Source organism: Camelus dromedarius, chromosome 21 (assembly GCF_036321535.1).
Source record: "Camelus dromedarius isolate mCamDro1 chromosome 21, mCamDro1.pat, whole genome shotgun sequence".
Taxonomy (NCBI): domain Eukaryota; kingdom Metazoa; phylum Chordata; class Mammalia; order Artiodactyla; family Camelidae; genus Camelus; species Camelus dromedarius.
Window position 1 is genome coordinate 27,754,840 of NC_087456.1, and position 26,302 is coordinate 27,781,141.

Here is a 26,302-nt window from a genome sequence, read left to right on the forward strand (position 1 = left end):
GATGTCCAACCTATAAGAACACAGATCCTAACTGTATTAGAAATCAGAGAAAGCACCTCCATGTTTAAATGTGCTGTCCTCAGCTGGAGCTTTTTACCTGGTCTGGTAATACTACCACATGAAAATGGATAAAAAACAAATTTACTTTGAAAAATCAATTCAATGATTGCATTAATTTTTAATAATTACATATTCTCTTGCAAATAATTGAGAATGCAGTGATTGGGAGCATAAGTCACAATCTAGTTAAAGAAAAAAAGGTTACAAGAGGAAGATAATAAGTTCAAGGCAAAATATATTTGTCGTGTAACTTTTAGCATGCATTGAAAACTGCTTTAACAAACAAAAGCCAGATATAAAGTGAGCTAAAGTCTGGGTTTGAAGACCTTCAGATTAACCAGAGTGTGCTAATGAGAGAACATTACATGCTTCAGTGAAAAGCTGAAGAGTAGAAAAATAATTGACAAAGGCAATTTCTACGATTTTTATGTGGTGATATTGAGGAGCTGTTTTCTGAAAGAGCCATACTACAATTTTATGTACGTTGGTTTGAAAAATCTGACTCTGTCTTTACGTGTCTGATCCTTACACATTTGCCCTGAATTTTCACCATGAATGTCTTGTTTGTTGTTCCAGTCTCAACTCAAAGACTAATATATCTCCTCTTTGGAGATCTTGTCACTGCCCACCCAGTTACAGAACATTCTCAAATCATTGTCTTTTACATCATTTCATGTTATTTTCATTACAGCCTTCATTAAACAAATTAAACAAATTCATTTATTTCCTTCTTCGTCTTTTCTCTGTCCAACAAAGAGAACAGTTTCAATCATATCATAAGCACTCCATAAATATTTGTTTAATAAATGTTCAGTGAATAAAGAGAGATTCTGTCTGAGCACTGATCTCATAGTCAGATGGTCATTTAGAGTGGTTATTATAATAATCTGTGCATTATGTAAAGTTTTCACTTAAATACATTTTTTTCCTTGAAGATCTAAGGTCAAGTCATCTTGGTATACAATATTGAAAACTGTGAACTAAAGTTATACCTCCCAATTTTTATTTACATGTTAAAATGTAGCAGATATGTCCCTCAATTTTACAACTTTGGTACGCAAGAAATTAAAATTTAATTTTTCTCAAATTTCTATTTCAAGTCCATTTCATTAGAGTAGGAAATAGTTTTTGTAGTTCTGTGTTTGCAAATATTTAACAACTGGGTATCTCTAGGAAAAAAGCCCTCCAGGGTAAATTTTAAGCTACCAGCGAGAAGTCACTCAACATGGGTTTGGGAGGAGTCGCTTTTATCATCCCGTGGAGCCTGTGCCAGTGCACTGCTGGCTCTGGGCCTCTTTCTCCCCCTCTCATGGGGTAGATCTAACTGTTGGATGGAATGGTAGATGGACATACCCAGGGCAGTGACATTTCAGAAGGTAGGACCCCTCTGACCACTGATGTCATCCACACCTGCAGTTACCCTTTGAGATCTCTTGAAAATGGAAGTGTTTCTCCCCCTGCCAGCTCGGGCAGTATTTTCAGAGTCCTAGTGGAGGGTCAGAACTTCAAGTCTGCCCGGCGGTAAGGAGGAGACTCTCCCCCTGTGTCAAATGTCAAAGTGTCAAATGTCCATTAACTGATAACTGGATAAGCACCGTGTGTAATGTATCCATTCAGTGGAACATTATTCAGCAGTAAGAAGGAAAAAACCACTGACATGTATTACAACACATGCTTGGATCTCAGGAATGAGAATCAGGAGAGGAGAAGGGACAAGAAGCGAGGATACTGTTTTTCAAAAGATGCTTCTGATAGTTTCCATGTGCAAAAATCTAACTTAAAAATGCGTAAAGGGAAAGACATTTTTTAAATGACCATTTTCTTTATTTTAAAAACATTTTTCCTTTTTATTTTTTCTCTGCCTAATTTGCTTGGTTGATCATTTTTATAGCTGGGGAAAAAAAAGAATTTTCATAAAACCTGACATGTAGCCAAAGAGAGCTACATTTAAGAATCTGAACACAGATATAGTAATAGAACCCTTTCGTGAATTTAAAACCGCCACATTCTGTGTCTCTAAGTCACAGTCACATCTTACTTGATTTTTATCTTGTTTTCTCATTCTCCAATTAAAGACACAAAGTATATAGATTGTTACTATATGTGGAAATAACAGTGTCAAGTATGCTTTGCTTAAATAATACAGATTTCTAAAAATGTTGATTGTCATTTTCAGCGGGAGAACAGAATATACACTAAAAAAATCTGTCAACAGTGTCAGAATTAGAAACTGTAAAATTAAATTCAAGGACTTTTTTAAAATTCATGCGGTTGCAATCCTTAATAATATTAGGGCACATACAAGGAAATTAGGCAGTAGTTCAAGTCTCATTTTGTTGTAATAACTTAGGAATCAAGCCAGCCCCAAATGGCCTGAGTCGACTGTGTTGTGTGCTCTGTGTTCTGGAGGGAAACTTTCCCTTTGGCAGTTGTCATTTGAAACTCAATCCAATCTCATAAGATATGGCATGTCTGCCTTATTCTTCCGTAAGAAATGTTGTAATTTCTTCCTCTTGTGAATGCCAAGATCTTGCAAATGGCATGAAGTAATGCTGTGAGTCACTAAATCCTAAAATTACTGATACCAAAGTCAAGACATATAGACCATCTAAAGCACATAATATTAGTAATATTAGGAGAAAATGGAGGAGAGTCATTATTATGGAGGAGTCCTTAATGCAGAGTCCTTGGATCCCGAGGGCTACCGTGGATGCATTTTAGGGCATCCATATATACTTTTAAATTGTATGTGGGGTGTGCCTGTGTATTTTTTGTTTGTTTATGTATCTTTGAGAGGAGAGCTTTCAGTACCGAAAGGTATACCTAAGCCAAAAAAAAAAAAAAAAAAAGAAAAGAAAATTAATTTACTGCACTGGGGAAAATAAGTCCATTTATCTTAAGAGCAGCCTTGGCTCCTAGAATAAATAACATGTAAGTTTCCATGGATGTCACTGCACTTCCTTCTTGTTTCCTTTGAACTCAGTGCCTGAGTTATTATGACATCTGTTTTAAAATGGAGGTTGATCACTCTTTTCCTTTTCCTCATCTAGTGTGACCTACGTCCAGAAGACCCCAGTAGAGCCCCAGGCCTGGATGATGCTCTTAAAAAATATTCTGAGGTGTTTAGGGAAGGGTCTATGAAGGTTATACTTAAAGTACACATATGTGGGGATCCCAGTCTGTTCCTGACCCAAGGTGGGAGTAAAGTGTCTGTCTCCAAACTGCTCCTCCACTGCCCCTGCCCTGCCTGCATCTGCTGGTGTTTCTGGAGTAGCCACCTGCACGGGTGATGCTCATGAGGTGAGGAGATTTGAGAGAAAGTCTCTGGCATGTGGCCCACCTCATGTAGAAGGCATTCAAGAAGTGTTGTCTGAGTGCTTTTCTGCTTGAGATTTTGCCCAACTTTTTTACCTTCTTCCTCCCTTACTTTGCTATGTTCTTGGATCTGGCTGAGGAAACCATGAGAGTTAAGCCACAGCAGACAAGATGTAGGTCAGTCAGAGCAATACTTTTCAAGCTTTTAATGTGCATATGAATATCTTGGATGTCTTTTTCAAAGGCAGATTCTGTTTCAGGAAGTCTTATGGGGGACTGAGAGTCCACATTTGTGACACTTCCCGGGTGACGCCCTGTTGCTGTCTGCAGACCTCTCTTCAATAACCAGGTTGCTAAAACACTGTCTGTCAAAGATGCACAGAGAAAAGATGCAGGAGGTGGATCTGTGTGGGGGAAGGGTAAATGTGGTTGTGTCCTTACGCACACTTGTACACACTTGGTCAGGAGTGGCTTCACTCTGTCCTAGCCTCTAAATTCCATCTTGAAATCAAGTGGTTTTTCTGAGTTTTCCACACCACTGAGCCCCTGGTAGATTACAGTCTAATTGTACCCTAAACTGTGCCCTCAAGATTAGAGGATGTAACCTAAGACATTTTTTAAAAAGTGGAAATAAAAAACAGTAAATAAGGGAGTCTAAAATTTGGCTGAAAACTGAAAATATAATTACATAAAAAGAGAGAAGAACGGCTGTAATGCTCAGTAAGTCATCAGTAGATTACTGTAATAGAGCCAGAAGAGAGAGAAATGATCAAGACATTCAGAAATAAATTAATAAGGCAAGAGACGAGGGGTTGAGATGAATTAGATGAAATGGGAAGGCATCAATGAAGAGAGTATTTCCAGGTCTGACCCATGGAAGATGGAATCCATAAGGAACAAAAATCCTACTCGTGAAAATTGATCTACCAGGGTGAGAATTTTCAAGGAAATACATTTAAGAAAGGAGCAGAATATACTTTCTTTGCATTATGGACCATTTTCTGCAGTTCCTCAATGCTTTCTCCTCTGCTCAGAGCTAGGTATTTTTATTAATTACCACAGTATATCCAAAAGTCACTAGTATGAGTTTTCCAGAAATATATTGCCTTGTATTAAAGACTTAAAGTAGACAATTATAAGTAATGGTTTCTTCAGCCTCATAAGGAGACTGACCCTGAATAGTCCGATGCATGGGTATGTGCTCTAAGCATTAGGATGGTGAAGGATATGAAAGGTGGGGCATCTGCCTGAAGCTTGAAAGAAAGATATGAGGATTGGGGTACAAGTCATGTGGTAACTCATTCACGGGCAACATGTCTCTTGAAACTGGTGTGCTGACTAACAACTGATTGAGAATGTTGATGGCCAGATACAAAGGAAGGAACAAAGGTGCTGGATTGCAAATGGGAACAGGAGAAAATGAATCTGAGCTTGATGGAAAGGCTCATACTGAAGAAGTTATCCCAGAACCAAGGGTGTGGCAACTGAAGGTAAAATAGATGAAGCCGTAACTGAGGTGAGGTTCTCAGCCTCAGCCTAAGTTGATACCACATGTCTGGACATACCTGGCAGCTCTTTGGGAATAACTCATCCCAAGGGCCAGGGTATACAAACTTGGCCACATAATAATACCTCCGCATTTAAGACCAAGTTCAATAGCTGCAAGGATGTTAGGTAGTAACTGGTTGTTGATTTAACTAACAAGTGTGAGATAATAGCAAGGTCCATTGCATTGCTACTGACGGTAGTTAGGATACACTAAACAGATGTAACAAATAGACCCCCAAATGCCTAATGGCCCAAACAATATAGAAGTTTATTTCTTGTTCCTGTAATACCTCCAAATCAGCTGTTCCTTGTCACTTGGTGGCTCTTCTCCATGTGACAGTTCAGGGCAGTTCTGTAGTGACTTGGCCTTTTTCTAGGAAAGGAAAAAGACAATGTGGAGAAGCAGCTCCTACCTTTTGAAAAGCCTTGGTCCCAAAGAGGCACACGTCTTCTGATACCGTCCTGTAGCTGAGAGCAAGTCACATGGCTACAGTTGTTGAATAGGAGTTTGGGAAAACGTAGTCCCTGGCTAGGTAGCCACTTCCCAGCTCGGGTTGTGTCCTAGGGAAGAGTAAAATGGATCTTGATAGGGAACCAGTCATTCCTGCTCAGTGTGCATGTGACAGAAGGGAACTCAACAGGATGTTTTCTTCTGCATGTGGAACAGAGTGGCTTCTGTTGAAGGGGAGCTCTTGAGAATAGAGCACTTCATCCAGCACCATGGGGCTACCAGACTACAAATACTGATGGCAGTGCTGGCCTGGGACTGGACCCTGTGTAGGTGCAGAGGTACCAGTGGAAGGTGGTCTGCTGATCTAATGGTGGTCTGTCAGCACATGTCAGCAAAAGAGAACTGGATGTGGGTGGGAGGAGAACTACCTTGCACGCAGGTGAAGAGACCCATTCATGAGCATGTGTGAGAGAGAGTCCCCAGGGACAAGCAAGTGAGAAAACAATCACTGCCCCTCTAGGAGCTGCCAGATGAGAGGATAAGCATAAAGTGCAAAATTGCATCGAGGATGCTTAGGGATCATAGATCTTGAGGACAATTTCAAAATATAAGTATTTTAAAACTTTTAGCAAGAGTAACCACCATATGATACATATATATGTATAGTTACGTATACATAGGTTGATACATATATACAATGTATATATGTATTGGTAGATAAATATAGGGATTATGATTAAAAAATTATTTAGATATAGATGTAGTAAATATGTTTTAAATATTAGTACCTTGTAATGACCCTTTTTTTGTGTTTTTTGATGTACTGATTTGCTCAGGAACAGAATAATATAGCCAGCCTGCTTCTTGGTGCACCAAACCGACATGCCGATCATTTCCAGAGGGAGGTGTGCTCCCAGGACCAAGGGCAAACCAGAGTCAAGGGCAGCAGACTCTAGTCTCCTGCAGAACTGGGGAGCATCTCAGCTCCTGTGAGGCTGAAGAACTGATCTCTACCTTGATCTACCCACATGAGGTTTTAGTGCCATGCGTGGGAGTGCCACATTTTGAAATGTGTGAGACAGATTGGCAGATGGATGACGTACTGCTAAAAATGCATGAGGACAGAAGCTAGTCTGTACGAATCTTATAGATTTCATTTGATTTCCATTTGCCATGTACAAAGTGTGGTGCCAAGTACTTTTAGTCAGTTAATTCAGTACTTAACAAAGTTGATGAAGTAATTATTAGTTTATCCATTGTATAGTTAAGGATAGTGACCCTCTGAGAAGTTAGGTAGTACCTCCAAGATCACATAAGTGATAACATGGTGGAGAAGAAGTTCAGAACTCATATTACTGGTTTCCAGAGTCCAACTTGAGGTTAGAGACATGGGTCTTACAGAACCTGGCACATAAACCCACCGCCGGTTTCTGAGCTAGCTATTAATTATTAATATACACTCCTCAAAAATCAGAAGGAAACATATCCACTTGTTTTGGGATTATTATTCCAAATCCTTTTAATTTAATCCTAACTATTAAAAAATGCTAAATATTTAGGATATAGCAATGTGTATAATTCAGTGGCAAATTAATTTCTTAGAACCAATGCAATTGTCAAATGGAGATTTCAGTGATATTGAGGAGTTAATGTAGCCCCTTAGTGCTTCCTGTATGCCAAGGATTCAGTTCATTATCATCCTCAGAAACTAATTTGAATATTTTGTAAAGATACTTTTTAAAAGCTTTATTTAGTTTCTTTATCATCTCAGACAAACATCTCTTAATATCCTTGGAATTCACATTTTCACTAGTTCAATAAACTAACACTGTAATACTCAAGCATTCTACTGTGTAAGTTCCCAGCAACATTGATCACTTTTACTAAAATAAAACAAAAGTTGTTAAACCGAATGAGTTAACTTTTCTAAAAGCCTTTTTCTATACAACATTGACGATAGACATGGAGCATGCATTTATTCATGTTGGACATATTTTTGAAAAACGATGATGATATCTTTCATTTTGATAGAGTCAAACGCCGTCTTGTTAATAACTACTATATTAATTTTTGCAGGAAATTACACTAAGACCACACTATTGTTGTGCCATTCAGATGACATTTATAAAATACTCTAATTTAACGTGGTGACTTCTATTGTATGCATCTTTAACAAATTGCAGTTTATAATCTCTGAGTGAAATAGACCTAAACCAGAGGGGGAAAGGCCGATGCAGTGTGGAATTAGACCCCTTTGAGAACTAGGACTGTAGTTATAGTATTTCCTGTTAAGCCATTCAGGGATGTAACCATTGCTCTAGGAGCAACAGTGCGTAGGTAACCTCTTTACACTCTCCGCTGTGAACGCTCAGAAGACTGAGAGAAAGATGTATTCCGTTCCTACTCTCGCTTTATTTGAGCATGCTTCAGAATTTTACCTTTTTTGCACTCTCCTTAGAGATTATGGTGGGGAAGTTTGGAGAGTGCTTTCTTGGAAATGCCTTTTGGAGAGGGAGGGAAGTTATAAAAATACACCAGCCTGACAAATGACAGGCATTGTAGAATGCAGGAGAAGAGACATCTTGGTTTTACACCAGCGTAGGAGCTTTTCTTCTCAAATGAATATTTTCGACAGCTGAGCAAGATGATAAACAGCAGTATCGCAAAACACTTAAATGGAAACAAGTATTATGATGTACATTATTCACCTGGCATTCTTCAATTCGTGACATTTATATGTGGCAGAAACCGCTGCAGATTCATTTATTTATTTTTGAAGTGGAATGAGTACCTTACAAAGGTAGCCTGTTACATCAGTGTGGACTTTTCTTCTCTAGCGAGGCAGAAGCTTAAGGAAAGAAGTCATTTTGTCTATATTGCAAATATGTAGTAATTCTCAGGGTCCACATCCTAGGGCTGAGCGAACTCCTAGCAGGGAGAATACACTATATAAAGAAAGAAAGGGAGAGAGGGAGGGAGGAGGAGAGGGAGAGAGAGAGAGACGGAGGGAAGGGGAGAGGGAGAGAGAGGCAGTGAGGGGGAGAGGGAGGGGAGAAAGAGAGAAAGGGAAGGAAGGAAGGAAGAAGGAAAGGAAGAAAGAAAGAAATGTACGTACACACGTACATACATACATAGAGATATATGCATTTTCCTTAGAAGCACCAGCAGCTGCAAATGATTATTATTTCATAATTTTTTTTAATGCTAAAACTAGTCTACTTCCAAAATTTAAATTCAGATACTTAACAATGTAAATATTAAATCAGTTCAGAAACACTATGTTTCTTTGATGCTCAGCGATGGACTTAATAATTTGGTGAGATATAAGGCTAAGTTAGAAGCAAAAAGAGTAAAAGCAAATCCCTAGGAGTTGATAACAAAGTGAAAAAATGGGTAGCAAGTACTTACAGCACTAGTCCTTAAATGTTAGTGTTCGTAAGAATCACTAACAGAACATTTTGAAAGTGAAGGTTCCTGGGCTTGACCTGCAGGGACTTCTGTTTCTAAAGGTCTGATTGATTTGGTCATAGTCAAAGGACTCAGCTTTGGAATATACTAAACATGTTGGATGTAGATTTGTATATCAAAATTTTTTCAGTATTTAAAAATGGCATATATTCTTAATTGAGACAAATATTTAAAAAAAACTATGAATATATACTTTTTAATATTTAAATTAAGGAGAATTTGGAGTAAATGTATTCTAAGAAACTCTTCTGATAATTACTAAACCTACTGAAATTGAGTAGACATTGTGATTTCTATAGCTCCTATAACATTTGGAATATCTCCCGAGCACATTTCAGTGCTATAAGAATTATTTTTAAACGATTCATTGTTAGTAAACAAATATTTGGGGGATGCTTTTATGTACTAGGTACTGTGCTAATCAAGGTGTACATATATAATGAGTAAAAGAATCACTGAGCAACTAGTAAATTTAATCTTCCTGAAATGTATTGTCTAATATTATTATTTTAAACCAAACTTTGGAAAGATTGAATCTTTTCTTATTGCCAGTGATAAACTCATCCTAACTTGAGAATTTCAATTTTTGAGTATGTTCTTATATTAACAACCTCGTCTGCCCAACCACTCTGTATAGTGTCTTCTCATTGTGGGGCCTTGCTGTGGAAATGTGCCCAGCTCATTTCAGTTCTGAGAGTTCCTGGACTGCCACAGTCCCTTCAGTTCCCACTGAAGATCTCCCGCCATCTCTTCACCCATTCACAAATTGGCATCCTGCACTTGGGGTTCTAGTTTTGAGGTCTTTCAAAATCAGATGTGCTGTGACTTCTGTTTGCTTTATCCAGCACAGGTACTAATACCATACAGGTCTCGTGATGGTTGGTTTGTTCCCACTTGCTTCTCCTTGGGGGTTTCTGGGGAGAGTTTGGTCACCTAGCTTTATTGTAAATATTATCCATGGCTGTGTTGTTTTGGTTTGGTTTGGTTTTGCTTTTTAGTTCTCTTTTTATGTTGGTATTTGGAGAGATTCTGTGGGCCTATAATCATTGTCTCTGATTCCTCTGAAATCACTTTTGATTTTCATTGCCTAACTTAAACTGAATATATAGTATACATGGAAAAAATGTGAGCCTGAGCTCTTTTGTTTTTTGTCTTCCTATGTGATGGCTTCCATTTCTCCTTCTCTGTGGACCTACTTCACCATCACTGCCTGTCCTTTTCTCCACTTTTATCTGTTCATTGCAGTATTTCAACTACAGTCACTCAACTTTTCCTACATCCAACCCAAAATCAGTTATTTTCTGATAGTCTAAGTCTCTTATAAAACTGGTAAGGGAGGAACTAAAGACAAGTGGAGATGAACAACAAAAGTAACTGCATTGGAAAATAACAGCCAGGCATTGAGGAAAGGTGACTGTTTTCTGAGCCAGAGGACAGATGATGGAGAAGAAAAAAAAAGAATGAACTAAACACAAAGTGAGTAGGCAAAAGGGAAAATAGACTGAACATTAGCTAGATAGAGATCAGACAAATAGTGAAAATAAACAAACTCAATAATGTTTTTGGCAAAGATTAATAAAACTGACAAACTGATAAAAGAAAAACACAAGTTGCCAACATCAGAAATAAAAAAGGGATATCACAGCACATTGTACAAACACCTGTATAGGATCATAATAAATATTATGAAAAACTCTCTAATTTGACATCCTAGATGAAATAGAGAAATTAATACAAAACTAACAGAAGATGAAATATAACCTTATTGCATACTTAACATAAGAAGAAATAGAAAATCTAAATAGCTCCCTATGAAGTAAAGATATTGAATTTGTAATTAGAATTCAAATTTCTTTTCAACAAGAAACATTTCAGGCCCAGATGACTTCATTGGTGAATTCTCCAATGACTTAAAGTAATAAATCATATCGGTCCTACATAAACTTCTTTGGAAAACGGAGGAGGAATGTATACTTTCCAACTCATTTTGTGAGGGCTACTTAACCTTGATCCCATAACCTGAGAAAACATTTGAAAACAAATCCATTCGAACAAGTCAAATGTTCCATATGAACATAGATGTAAAATATCTTAATGATATTTCAGCAAATTAAAACCTGAAATATATAACAAAGGCAATGCATCATGACTGGTTGGCATTTATTCTAGGAATGCAAGGTTGGTTTAACATTTGAAAATCAATTAATACGGTAAACAACAAATCTCCTATAATAATCTCAATAAATGTTTAAAAACTTTAAAAAAGTTTTAAAATACTTTCTTGATAAATATTCTCTGTGTACTAGAAACAGAAGAAAACTTCCTCAATCTGAAAAGGGCATCTGCAAAGAAACTTAACTTAGCATCATACTTAACAATAAACATTTTCCCTGTATGATCAGGAATAAAACAAGGATGTTTGTTCTTACAATTTCTATTCAGAATTGTAACAGAGGCTGAAAGTAGTACAAGATGAAAAATATTTAAAAATAATGATTGTCAAAAAGTAAAACTATTATTACTTGCAGAGAACGTGATACTAAATGAACAGTGCAGACAGAAGTGGTTTAGCAGACATCAAGTCCCTCCCCCCAACGTTGTCACTTTTCTCTTCCTACCATTGTCCTCCATAAAGCCATTAAAAATAGTTTATAATCTAAAGACGAATAGTGTGCAGACTATGCAAGTGTAGCTACAAAACAATCCCTGAGCACCAATTCCATCCAGATGGCTGCCAACCAGCCCTTCCACTAGAAACTCTGGGGCCATCACTGGGGTTGGGTAATAATGTTACATGAGACTAGAGAGGTATATTGAAGCCATATCATGGAATTTGGACTTTGTTAGATAGGCAATAGGGAGCTATTGAATATCTTTGAGCATGGAAGTGACACAGTGGTGTACCAGGTGGGGAGGGGCAGTGGAAGCAGTTCACCCCATTGGGAGGAAGCTGTGTGTCACACTCATTGTTTAGAATTGCTAGCACTTGGTGATCATAAAAAGCAAAACAACTTTTACTTGATCTTAATTTTATTTACAGAAAGTGCATCCTTTTATTTTCTACACCTAGAGTGTTCCACTCCCTCCACCTCATCTTCGAAATGCCACAGAAGTATCATAACAGAATTGGAAAGGATGAAAATTTTCTTCCCAAGTTCTCTCTTTTTTGTTGTTGTTGAAGTATAGTTGATTTATAGTGTTACAGGTATACATCAAAGTGATTCAGTTATTTACAGTCATATTTATATATACACACATACAATTTTTCAGATTCTTTTCCTTTACAGGTTATTATAAGGTACTGATTTTAGTTCCCTGTGCTATATATATAGTAGGTCCTTACTGTTTGTCTATTTTATATATAGTAGTTTGTATCTGCTAATACCAAATTCCTAATTTATCCTCCCCTTCCTTCCCCTTTGGTAACCATAAGTTTGTTTTCCATGTCTGTAAGTCTGTTTCTGTTCTGTAAATAAGTTCACTTGTATCATATTTTAGGTTCTACATATATGTGATATATGATATTTGTCTTTGTCTGACTTCCTTAGTATGATAATCTCTAGGCCCATCTATGTTGCTGCAAATGGCATTATTTCATTCTTTTTTATGGCTGACATTGGGATCCATGTATCTTTTTTGAATTAGTGCTCTTGTCTCTCCCAGATATGAGCCCAGGAGTGGGATTCCTGGGTCATATGGCCACTCCATTTTTAGTTATGTAAGGAACCCCCACACTGTTTTCCTTAGTGGCTGTACCAATTTATATTCCCACCAACACTGCAGGAGGGTTCCCTTTGGATGAAAGTTAACTTGATAGTTTATTAAATGGATTGGGGGAGGATTAGATTCACAGAAAACATTCTGCATACAGTTTCTGGATCATGCTGGCAATTCTGAGGGAAGAAATGGTAGAAACTGAGAAGTATCTTTTGCATAATATGACCTCATATGGCTCATAGGGTATATATACTGTGTAATAGTATGTGATCAAACGAACATTTGCTGATGACAACATGAATGAATGAGATCCCAAGCAAGGAAAAATAAAAGTTAAAGAATTTCTGCGTTAAAAAAAAATGTATAGTCATCTCTATTAAAAAAAGGAATATTCTGAAGAATTTACTCATTAAAATTTTTTTACCCTCATTTGTATTTTCTGTTTAAACAAAACCCTGGAAATCTAATTTCCAGGACAGACTTCCTGTTCTTAAATTTTGAGTTTGCTTTTCAAATTCTTAACTTTGTTTGGCAACATCAACATTACCTCATTGGCTTTTAGAGAATTCTCTGAGAAGATGTACTCTATAGAACATTAGATTTTTCTCTACCACCCGCCAAATGAGTGCTTAAGAAGACAGATATTTCTGCTTTTTAAACAGTGTTGCTTTGAATTACTTAAAATATAGTGTCTATTACAGAGAACCTCTGATAAATATTGTCTTACCTAATTTATTAATCTTTAAATCATTCTTCGTATTTTCTCTAATGCTGTTGTTTTTACACACACAATAGAAATCATTTATGGATTATTTGATGCCTCAAGTTCACTCTGATAGAATCCCATCTCAATGTAGAGGATGGATAAGAAAACTGACTTAAGATAATGATTGCAAAGTTGTCACGAATTTTCCTGGCAAATTCATTGTTTTCAATTCTCACACAGTTGACCATGCATATCCACCATTGCTACATAATCTGGGACAGCTAGCTTTTGCAGAATGGTCCAGAGTAGAGAGGTCCTGAGTCTGGTCACTAGGCAGCGTATTGCACCCATTAGCAAACAACAGAGTTATTCACAAAACAGTAACTGGGCTACTTGCCTGATTCTTCCACTGTGTGTCCAGCTCCTCACAGGTATTGCCCACTGCCTTGACCTTCCTTGCGTCTAGCCCTCTTCCCATTGCTATGATTAGATTGTAGCTTATATCAATTCGAGTGAATTTAGCACAGTGGTTATAAGCATGGATGTGGAAGTTTGGCCATTTACTAGCTGTCTGGCCGTTAATAAGTAACTTGATCTGAGATTCAGTTTCTTCTTCTGTAAAATGAAGTCATGCATTTCCCAAATGGTAAAATGACTAAAACCCCTGCTCTTCCGGAGTTTACATTGTAGTATGGTTTAAGGAGAAGAGAGGAAAGGTAGTAGTCAGTAAATGTAAAAATAAGTAAATCTGTTTACTTAGTTAATTGCTATGGAAGAAATTGGACAAGGGAAAAGGTCTCTGGCGTGCCTTTTGAAGGAAGGGAGCTGCAATTTAGATATGTAGTCAAGGGCAGGCTCATTAAGAAGGTGACACTGGGTTTGAGCCCTGAATGTGCTGAGGGAGTTAGTTGTCTCGAAATCTGTAGGAGGGGACCCAGGCAGCCAATGCACATACCCTAAAGTGGGGGTGTCCCTGACATCTTCAAGGAGCAGAGAAGAGGTAATGTGACTGGAGTGAGTAAAAGAGAGGTGAAGGGTCATGCAAAGCCTTCGGGATCCTGCTTGGGATGCAAATGATCGGTGGGTATTTATTGGAAATATGCGCATGGCATTTATTTGAGCATCATCTATGTGTCTGTAGTATGTGTAGGAGATATCACCGAGGGAGTGAACGTAGGTATAGGTAAAGATCCATGAAGAGAGTTCTGGAGCATATCCGCAGGTGGTCAGGGGAGGAGACAGAGAAGGAATAGCAGGGATTTGGGAGGAAAATCAGGTATCCTAACTGCCAGCAGCTTCCTGAGAGTGGGAGTTAAATTTAGAAGGTGTTTCTTACAATAATTTGAAATCATTTTACTCGTAATTTAAAAGGTATCGTATCCAATAATTTGAAAATAATTTTATTCATAATTTAGAAGATATGATACAGTTCTCTAGGTTACAGTAATCTTGCAGAACACTTCAGTGATAATCTGTATTTCTTTTATATATGACTTATTTTTATTGGTCTCTAGAAATTTTTGTGTCTTTTTATTTCTGGTATTTGAATGCTTCATGAGCTTGTGTCTTGATGTCATTTCTTTATTCCCCCATTAGTTTTGCTAGCTCACGGTGAGCCTTTATAAACTGTGTTTTCATGTAAGGAAAAATGTGTATTTTGTATTAATGCTTTGATAATTTCTTTCCTCATTTTTTTCTATTCTTTGTCCTTCTGGAAATTCTTTATATTTTTATTTCATTTTTCTTCTCTCCTTATTGTTCTTTCTGAAGAATTTTCTCAACTTTATCCTACAACCTCTTTTAATGGAAATTTTTATTTTTCCTATTGTGGTTTTAATATTCAACAGTTCTTTCCCTCACAGATTGTTTCTTAAGGCTTTTTCTGTTTCATATTTTTGAAGGGATGCAACTTTTACCTTAACTTTCTGGGGATAATTGTTACACAGATGTTTTTTATGTTGTTGGTTGATGATTTCTTATATTTCTATTCTCTGCATTCCTTCTTTCTCTTCTTTCTAAATTTTTTTTCTTGGTCCCTGTTTTTCGTGTTGGAAATTTTGCTGACTGCTCTTTTCTAAAATAAAATGGGAAAACACTTTCAAACTGGACTTGGCTCTTGTGTGTTTGAGCAGCAAGAGAGCTTTTCTTTGCAGGGGTCAGAGTCTCAAATATCATTTCTTGGGATCTTATCTCTGTGGCTTTTCTCTGCCAGTTTCCTCTTTATGGAAAATAAGTGTGGCTCCTGGCTTTCTAGAAGCAGTGTTGTAGAAGGAGAAAGGTGGCAGGGGGTGACGGTGTCCCTATCTCATTACAAACACTTTCACTTAAATCCTCCAATTTCTGCCCTGTACCTCACCCCCTCCCCAGCTGTTGATGGTCTGATATAGTGGAGCTGGTTAATTTCTTTCTTTTTCCTTTTCCTTTTTTTGATGAAAAGACTGATGTCACCATGGGATAGGAGCCGTGCTTGGCTGTGTAGGATTAAGAGTGGAACTGGAACTCTAAATCCTTGCTATGCAGAACTCTTCTAATGCGCAATTCTCAGCCTCAGCACCATTGGTATTTCTGGCTAGGTAACTCTTTGTTATGGGGAACTGTTCTGTACGTTGTAGGGTGTTTATTAGCATCCCTGCCCTCTAGCCACCAGATGACAGTAGAACCCCTCTCCCAGTTGATACAACCCAAAAGTCTCCAGCCACTGCTAGGTGTCCTCTAGGGAATAAAATTACCCCCAGTGGAGAGCCATTCTTCTGACTTCAGACGTGTACCCTACTTCTTTCTGTGTTTTGTCACCTGTAAATCTTAAGTCTTTCAGAGGCTCTGCAGGAAAAATCACTTTTCTTGTTTTAGAAATACAGCTCATCTGGCACTCATTGTAGCTTCTGACTAGTTGAGAGTATTGTCAATTTCATTTATACTTCTTTTATGTTGTGTCTTTGACAATCTTTGGCAAAATTTATTTGTGAATTGTTTTCTCTACTAAGCTGATTAAAATTATGGGTTATAGTTTTAAAAATTCCTATTATTGTAGTAAAATATCAGGAAAAGAGGAAGTAGGCATGTACTTAATCTTCTGACTTTTTACTTTGAGAGAATTTTCAGGCGAGGGAACAGAGGGAAAACCCAGGTGGAGCTCAGTGGGTTCTGAGCTGTAGAGATGGAGCTGAGCATTAAGGGAGTCAGTCCAAAGTGGTAGAGCTTGCAGAGAGAGTGGCCCAGAGAAAAAACTCCAGAGCTCTATGGCTATCTTCCTTCAGTATTCAGCTGACTATCAGTCATTGTATGTGTGTGAGCCAGGGGAAAGAACAACCTGAAAGGATTAAGTGTAGTGGTGCTTATCACTCAAGCAAGCTGTAAGTAGTGCCTGTTTCCACTAGCCAAACTAGAAAAATCTTGATTCAGAGGACATCAGATAGAGAACACAGCAGTGTCTTGCCTCAGTTGTAGATAATAGTCCTAGACTAATCACTGTTCCAGGACTTCCTAATATATCTCAAGAGCAAGGCCCAAAGAAACTTTCCAAGTAATTTAATTGCATCCCAATACAAAACTGAGGAGTATTTATAGAAACACTTAAATATCTGGCTCTCAGAAAGAAAAAAATCCACAATACCTGGCACCCAATAAAGAAATTGCCAAAATTTCAATATCCCTTTCTCAACAACTAATAAAACAAATTGACAGAAAACCAGTAAGTAAAGAGATTAAAACAACTGTCAACCAACTTGACCTAATTGGTATTTATAGAACACTCGGTAGCAGCAGGATGCACATACGTTTCTAGTCTACACAAAACATCTACCAAAACGGATCAAATTCTGGACCATTAAACAAGTCTCAGTAAATTTAAAAGGATTCAAGTTGTATAAAGTATGTTATCTGGACACACTCATTAAATTGAATTAGAAATCAACAACAGAATAATCGCTGCACTATTCCTAAATACTTGGAAACTAACTAACACACTTCTAAATAACCTAAGGGTCAGACAGGAAAGGAAGGGGAAGTTAGAAAGTATTTTGAACTGAATGAAAAATGAAAAGACAATGTATCAAAACTGTGGGATGCCAGTGTGGCAGTACTTGGTAAAACATCTAGAACACGAATTGTCTGTGTTAGAGAAGGAAAAAAAGATTTCAAAGAAAAATCTTCTCTCTTAAGAAACTAGGAAAAGAGAAGATATGACCCAAGCCAGGCTAATCAGAGGTGTGTTTGAGTTTGACTAGAGCTCATGGGGACATCTCTTTTCCCTTATTGTTCATGTGACCGAAAGGATGCAAGACCAAAACTTATATAACCAATATTGTGTTTTAAGTCTTAAAGAGCTGGAAAATTTCTCTGGCTTAAAGTACAAACATGTGTTTGTCTGTTATCAGAGATAGTAATTGTACCCCATTGTCTGTTTTTCCTTCTGCATTACTGATGGAAATTTCAATATTATTTGGCCATGTGGTTGTAGAGAATAAACTACATTTTTCAGCCTCCCTGGCAGCTAGGTATAGAAATGTAGTTGAAGTTCTGGTCAATGTCATTGTATCTGCTAACTTTTTCTTCTAACTTGGTGGCTTAAAATAGTACAAACCATTTACTTAGTTTAGAATTCTGCAGTTTGGCTTGGCTGTGGTCTGGGTTGACTTGTCTGATCTTGTCTGAGCTCTTTTATTTATCTATGGTTAGCTAGCTTGTCAGCTGGCAGCTAGGCGATCTAGGAAGCCCTCACTCATGTATCCGTGACTGTTAAGCAGAATGTTAGCTGGGAGATATTCGCCAGGTATCTGGTTCTCTGACACTTGTTCTCTAGTCTTCCAACAGGATAGCTTGAGCCTCTTTACGAGGTGGTCTCAGGATTCCAAGCCCAGCTAGAGAGAATAAATTCCAAATCTGTAAGCACTTCAAATCGCTGCTTACATCGTATTTGCTGACATACTATTGGTCAAAGAAAATCAATAGGTCAACCTAGGGTTAGTGTTAGAAGTATTCTCTCAAAGAGTATGGAAACAGAAAAGGGTTGTATCCAACTTTCTGGAATTGTGTTTTTTAAGGGGACTGGTCATACTCTTTTTCTGCTTCTTGGCGGACATGTATTAGTCTTAGAGTATGAATAGATTTATATTCCCTCACGTAAAAGGAAGAGAACCTGTGGTGGTTCGTACAGACATAAACTTGTATTTTCAGGTGAATTTTGAGAAACTGATTAAAAGGAACTAATTCTATGAACTATAGAGTCTTTTATCAGGCACTTTTAAACCACATTTTAAGGTGTGCCTAATACAGAGAAGTTACAAACTATATGTGGTATGCAAACTTTTAGGTTAATAAAATGAGAGTGAAATTGTGTTACCTTATTTGCAGTTTTTTTTTCTCATGGAGATACTTGATTCTATTGAAAATATACTTTCATAACACTGAAGGGTTGCACAAGTCAAGACAATTAAAAATTCTAAAAAAATAAACACTTTCGAGATGATTTATATAAAAGATGACTGAGAGGTGTAAAGAGGAAAAAAACGTGCATTAGGGAAGAGTGAGGAGTACAGAGAGAGAAGGCACAGAAATGGTGACTAACGGGTGCAGAAGACTTTGAAGATGTCTGGTTACAGGGAAGCTAAAGGGATGTTATAAATCGCACTCACTCTTCTTTCACCCAAGTTTTTAGTAAAATTGATTACTTTTTTTTTTTTTTAAATGAGCGCTCCTCTTCTGATATTGATGAATTGAGCAAGTTTCACATCTAGGATGATTCAGGACAGAGCTCTCAGGTGACAAGAAGATTCCAAAACGGAAGAAGCAGAAATGTAGGGTCAGGGTGACCATGAGAATATCAGTACACACAAATTCTTTAAAACTTAAGGAGCACTTTTGTCCTTCAGCAGGAATGGAAGGAGGGTTACAGGAAGTTGTATCTAGATTTCAAGAGGCAAAGAAGCCCCAGAGGATACATGTCTTGCATTTAAATAAGAATATGACAAAATATAGAGATGATAAAGTTTTAGCACAGAATGCACTCTTTCCCTTTTTCACTCTTTCTTACCCTAGATCTTTGAGGAAGTATTCTTGACACGTGGGGACCAAACGTGTTATTCTTTGACAGAAATAGTATGTGCAGTTCCGGAAGGTGCTTGCCATCTGGGGAACAAGACTGATATATGGGAAACGAGTGGAAAAATAAGGGATTCATTATATGGTCATGGACTTGAAGTGTTCTAAGTATGTAATCAAGGGTCTATTAGATTTTCGTGGCTCTATGTAACCCATACCTGCCAATAAATGCCATTTATTTTTGCAGACAAAATCAAATCCTTGTTTTGAATAATAATCTGGTTGCCATGGGGCAGGTAAGAGTTGGGGGTGAGAAACATAGCCAGACACAAGGGGGCAATTCATTGTCCTTGCATATCTTTCTGACCTATTTGTGTCTTTGATATTGACATTCATTGTTATCTACAGCTGTATCTGGCGCATGTATAACCCTTTACTTTTCAGAGTATTAGATATTTTGATTCAATTATTTTATCCTTAAATAATGACACACTGAGTTCCTATTTCTCAGATGAGGTAAAAAAAAATGAGGCTGTGATAGATTTTTAAAAATACTCTTTAATTAAAAAACCCTTCTCTATATGTCTGTAACTGAATCCCAGTTGCATGTGATAGTTTTGAATATCCCTGAGGTTAAAGGTAAATCCAACCATGTCTTTCTACAGGTAGGTTACTTCCCTGTGTGATAACCTTGCCTCCACATGTGGAGAGCTGGATTCAGTCCAAATGGAAGGAAGTTGGGGCGGGGGGGACATGCCAGTGACTTGATAAGCGATTGGATGTCTATATTCACAGCTCTTGTGAAAGTCCTCAGATAGTAGTGAATTTCTCATACTTATTTCACGTTTTATATGTATATGTCCCCTTGTGAAAAGGTTTAGCTCTTTCTTTAACCAACAACATAGTATTATCTATGTATATAGTAAATGAGCATTATACATTTTATGTATTTTCATTCTCAAACAGCAGCTTGAAGAGGAAAAATATTCCTTTTTTTTCAGCTATTATTTTAGTTGACAATGCCCGAAAGCAAGTAAATTTTTTGGCATTTTTTACCACAATGTAAATTAGTTAAATATACTTAATGTGATTAAATCATAATATGAATGAACCATAAATATACTGAAATATTCCAAAGAGCTAAGTTGTGTAAAAAAAATATTATTAGAGTCAGTATCAGTAGGCATAAATGGATGCTATTAAGAACTTTATTTTAAACATCTGAAACCTTGACAAGATGATATTATTATAGAAAGATTCTTCCTTACTTCAGGCATGCGTAAAGCAAGTATGGATCAACGAGGAAATGAAAGAAATGAAACAGAGGCGGAGAGTAAAGATGAAATTAACTGCTTGGTCTTTTCTATTTTCAGCCTCCATATGACTGTATTTTGATTTCTTTATGTGATGTTTAATGCGAATTCCACCTCCCTTTCAGTCACATACTGTTGACTTCCATGGGGCTTATTTTCGTTTGGCTCTGTGAATTCACCTTGCCAAAGCTCTTCCGTGTTTTTGTGTCAGGAGGAGAAATACCCTTTTACCTTCTTGTCTGTTTAACATTTAAAGTTTTTTTTTCCTCCCTCCCTTCCTGCCTTGTACCTAATGAGCAACTTACCTAAAAATAGATACGTTCATCATTCTACAAAACATTGTATCTTCTCTAGATCGGAGGCCAGTGTAATTGTAAGAGACATGTGTCTGGCAGACAGTGCAATCAGTGCCAGGATGGATTCTACGGTCTCCAGGAGTGGGATCCTGATGGCTGCCGTCCGTGCGACTGCAGTACCTCTGGGACAGTGGATGGAGATATTACCTGTCACCAAAATTCAGGCCAGTGCAAGTGCAAAGCAAATGTTATTGGTATGTGTAATGCAAAGGTTTACAGTCACAACTCTATTACCATCTGGGATAAAATCCTCTGTTTGATTTCTTAACTGAAGAGCAAAGCAAATTTCCTTGCTCTAGGCAGGCTAGAAAAAAAAAAAAAAACAATTTGGGTGAAATTAACTGTCTAAAAATGATTAGATTAATAATTCTATCAAACTACAGCTTGAAGCTTAGTTTAATCAACCCTTTAGAAGTTTCTTCATTCTGTAACTGCTTTAGTTCATGTGGTCCCATACTAATAAGTCATAGAAAAATATAATTTGCTTACTGCATAGATGTTTCTTTTAGAAAATTAGCACTTTTTCAAAATGTTTTACACTTAATGAGTTCTAAGCAAGTCATTTCCATGCTAGTTTTCTTAATAGACCAAAATAAATGGATTTTTTTCAAAATATTCTGTGCTACAGGGTCCTTTGTGATAAATCTTTCCATTTTTTTCTATTATATTTCTTTGAACTGTTCCTGTGAAATGCAAAATAAGTCAACATAATTCCACAGATCATGTATATTGCTAGGGTTAGTTATAAAGGGCCACATAATTTTAATTTTGTAATTCAGTACCAAGCTGATTATAATAAACAGCTACCTTCGGTGTTATTTATCATTTTTTTATATAAGACGTGCTTTTTTGTTTGTTACTCCCACAGGTATTTTTCAGAAATTAGATTTGATTATAGCAATTTATTACATCCAACATTTTTGAGGGGAGCCACAGCCACATAAGGACAAAATTTATCAAGTGCCCAAAATGCACTATGTACATAATGCACTTTGAAATTTTGATATATGAGAATATTATGAGAGGAAAGTTTCCTGATAAAGTGAGTCTTGTGTTGTAACTGAACACGTCTTGGTTCGTATAGGAAGTTTAAAAAGGACCTTTACCTTTCTATTGTCATTCAAGACACCAAACTTTCCATGGTTTTTCTAACATTGACCTGAACCTTATAATAATATAAACATGCCTGGAAGACAGACAGACACACACACACACACACCCCCCAAAATGCATCCACACACATACGTAAGAACATATCATTCGGAGCAACATTTTCATTTCTGTTATATAACACTAAAGCTAATTCTTTATCTTTTATCTATGTACATAAACATTTATCTTTTTGTACCAGTCAACTAGAGAAGCATTTTATTTTAACTTAATAAAAAAGAATATGAGCTGGCTTTATGATATTACACAAGATTTCTCTAGTTTAAAGAAAGATTACATCAAAATCTTTAACATAACTTGCCCTTACACATTTCAAGCATGCAAAAACTAACTTTTCCGGAAAAAGTTACTTATAAAGAGAAGTACATTTTTGTATGTTATCTCTGATACGGAATGAAAGGTAAGACCTTTGAATTCCACTATATAGCATCCTTTGTTCTTTAAGATAAGATACATTTTAAATTCAAGATGTGAAAACAAAATTTAAAGAAAGGCCTTTAGAGACAGTCAAATGGTTACAGCTCTGTATCAATAAAATCTTTCTTGTGATGGTTAGAGTCCAGAGCTTAAGGAAGAAAAAAAAAAATCAAACTTTAGTATTTACTTAGAATTTGTTATGACCTCCCTGCCATTTACTTATATTATTGTTTGATCCAGGTAGTTTTCTGCAGGAAAATATAAACCTATTTTTTGAAGATGAAATCAGCAGTTTGACATTACTATCTGTAGAGTTATTTCTGTATATGTAGTATTTTTTAATAAAAATACAAACTTGACATGTATATATAGAGATTATTCTTCTCCTAATGAGACTAGCAAATAACCCTATTCAATTTTACCTTGTTAATATGATTAAGAAAACAACAGAAAATACAAATGTATGTTGTATGTGCTTCAGAAAGCAAACTGTTAGATTTAACAAAACTGTTAAATCTTACTAATGATTCTATCACCAGTAAAATACATTAGCACCAATAATTTTATTAAAGTAGGTCATTCATCTAGAATAAAAAGGGAGAAGAATGTGAATTAAATGCCAAGTGCGCTAACTCGCCTGTACTTGTTAACACCGAATGTGATGCCCTGTAGGCCTTCCTGAGTATCGTTAGGAATAGATTACCTGTCAGGAATATGTATGGCATATTCAAATAAGCACTGCGCATATTTTTAAAACTGATATGATATGAATCCATGTAGACCAATTTTAATAGTTCAAAATGAGTCATAATTCTTGTTAACAATACAGTTATTTTTAAAATTTGCAGCAATAGTGGTCCTTTTTTATTTTCCTTATTGAAATTAAATGATATGCCTTAGGTGAGTCATTCATCACTGTTAAAGAACTTGCCTTCCATTGGAGTTCTTGAATTTTTATCCACATACATACATATATATTATGCATTTCTTTCCAGTTTAGGGAATGCTTTTCTGCATATGGGTTCCTGAGTGTGTTTTTGACTGTTACTTTAGGACTAATTTTTTAATGCTGTTATAACTTGAAATAAATGTTTCAATTGATTCAGCCTCACATAGTTATTTAAATTCATGGATGTGTGAGGACTATCTAAAGGAAGTATTTTTTGGCATCTCAGCCTTTCCTGTTCAAATTTCTTTTTTATTCCTTTGCCTTGTAATACTCTTTGAAACCAACCTAAGTTGTCAGATTTCAGTGTAGGTGATAAAATGTTTTTCTCTCTTTGTGAAATGTATGTATGTATATACTCCTTCAAATAGAAGTAATGTAAACCGGAGAATTTACTTAGTGTTTAAAGAGGTATGTTCTGAATCACACAATACGACAAGCAATGTGATTGCTTTATGAGCCAGGGAGAGCATAATTTATATTAATTGAAAATGATAAAATATAGGAGCATATAAAAGCATTGAAATAAAAATTGCTCTGGACAACTTTTATTTACATTAATTATTTAAGTGTGTGATATTCAGAAGTAAGTATATATACTGTTACCACAGAAATAGTTAACATTTTATTAAACATTTTTAGAGGATTCTGATTTCTAGGCATGAACTAATGTGGCAATATATAATTCTTCTGTATGGCTTTGAAAATGTATTTCACTTTCTACCATAGTTTTAAATGAACATGCTTTATTAATATGAAATAACTAAGAATAATAATTTGAATATGGTTCAATAATTTTAAAACAATAGTTCTGATATTTGTTAAATAGGAAAAGAGCTCCAGTGTGTGTAACAGAAGCAACATTTGCATTAAGGATTTTTCTTTCCGTTAAATAATAAATAAAGTTTACAAAGCACATTATGAAAATAAAGTTGTATATGAGTGCCAAATTAAGTATTGCCATCATATTTTGAGTATACAGTTGGCCGTCTCTAGCATTACTGGTGGAAAAACACACAACATTTTGTCAAATGTCAGCAGTAGCGTTATTTGTGCTTCAGCTGTCTTGAAAGCTCGAATGGAATCGTTTTCCCATCTTTACTTTTTTAAACGTATTTTCTCTCTAGGGCTTAGGTGTGATCATTGCAATTTTGGATATAAATTTCTCCAAAGTTTTAATGATGATGGATGTGAGCCCTGCCAGTGTAACCTCCACGGCTCAGTGAACAAACTCTGCAACCCACTTTCTGGGCAGTGTGAGTGCAAGAAAGAAGCCAAAGGACTTCAGTGTGACACCTGCAGAGAGCACTTTTATGGACTGGACTCCGCCGGCTGTAAGGCCTGTGACTGCCACATCGCTGGATCCCTGCCCGGGACCGTCTGTGATGCTCGGACAGGACAGTGCGTCTGTAAGCCCAGTGTTGGAGGGAGACGGTGCAATGAATGCGTGGAGGGGTACTTCTACCTACAGCAAAATCATTCTTTCCTCTGTCTGCCTTGTAACTGTGATAAGACGGGGACAGTCAATGGCTCTCTGCTATGTGACAAATCAACAGGACAATGTCCTTGCAAATTAGGAGTAACAGGTCTTCGCTGTAATCAGTGTGAGCCTCACAGGTACAATTTGACCATTGGCAGATTTCAAGACTGCCAGATGTGTGAGTGTGATGCCTCGGGGACGTTACCTGGGACCATTTGTGACCCAGTCAGTGGCCAGTGCCTGTGTTTGCCTAATCGTCAAGGAAGAAGGTGTAACGAGTGTCAAACAGGTAAGAGAGAAATGTGTTACAGTTTCAGTCCGCAGTGGCTTTCCCTTCATTATCCTGTTTTGGGTGATTCCTCTTTGCTTCTCAGTCAGGACTTCTAAAAAATTAATCTCCAACATCATTGTTGTACTTGTATCATTATCTAATATAGATACAACTGTTTAGTTTACTCAAGATTATGTGGCATATTTGTGTTGCTATATTTGGGGTGACCCTTTAGATGAATGCCAGCCAGGCAGACATTTCATAACTGTGACTTAGATTTAATTTCTCAATTTGAAGTAAATCTCCTTTTAACAACTGAAAAAAAAAAATCTAAGAAAAGCAAGAATACATTTTACGTTCCAGGGAAAGGGAAACTTGAGTTGATTATCTATACAATGCCAAATATTCAGGTGATGAACTTCAGGTGATTTTCTTTTTAAACATTTTTTTATTTTTTATATAACTTTTAAAGGTTATTTTCCATTTACAGTTATTATAAGATATTGGCCATACTCCCCATGTTGTACAAAACGTCCTTGAACTTGTCTTACGCCCAGTAGCTTGTACCTTCCACTTTCCCACCTCCATATTGCCCCTCCCTGCCACTGGTAACCACTGATGTGTTCTCTGTATCTGTGAGTCTGCTTCTTTCATGTTATATTCACTAGTTAGTTGTATTTTTTTAGATTCCACATATAAGAGATATATAGTATTTATCTTTCTCTGTCTGACTTATCTCACTTAGCATAATGCCCCCCCAAGTCATTTATGTTGCTGCAAATGGCAATATTTCATTCTTTTTTATGGCTGAGAAGTATTCCATTCTGTGTGTGTATGTGTATATGTACATATATACACACACACAGACACCACATCTTTCTCCAGTCATCTGTTGATGGATACTTAGGTTGTTTCCATATCTGGGCAATTGTAAATAATGTTGCTGTGAACATTAGGGTGCATGAATCTTTTTGAATTAGTGTGGTTGTTTTGGATGTATACCCAGGAGTGCAACTGCTGGATCACATGGTAGTTCTATTTTTAG

General features: G+C 36.7%; 1 protein-coding gene across 1 annotated transcript in view; it reads left to right on the forward strand.

Annotated features, from left to right (window-relative positions):
* LOC135318770 (usherin-like) overlaps positions 1 to 26,302 on the forward strand; it is a 228,910-nt gene that overhangs the window by 136,734 nt on the left and 65,874 nt on the right. The window contains exons 12-13 of the mRNA XM_064477010.1: positions 20,972 to 21,167; positions 24,634 to 25,275. Of these exons, the coding sequence (XP_064333080.1) occupies positions 20,972 to 21,167; positions 24,634 to 25,275 (838 nt within the window). The remainder of the gene's footprint in view (positions 1 to 20,971; positions 21,168 to 24,633; positions 25,276 to 26,302) is intronic.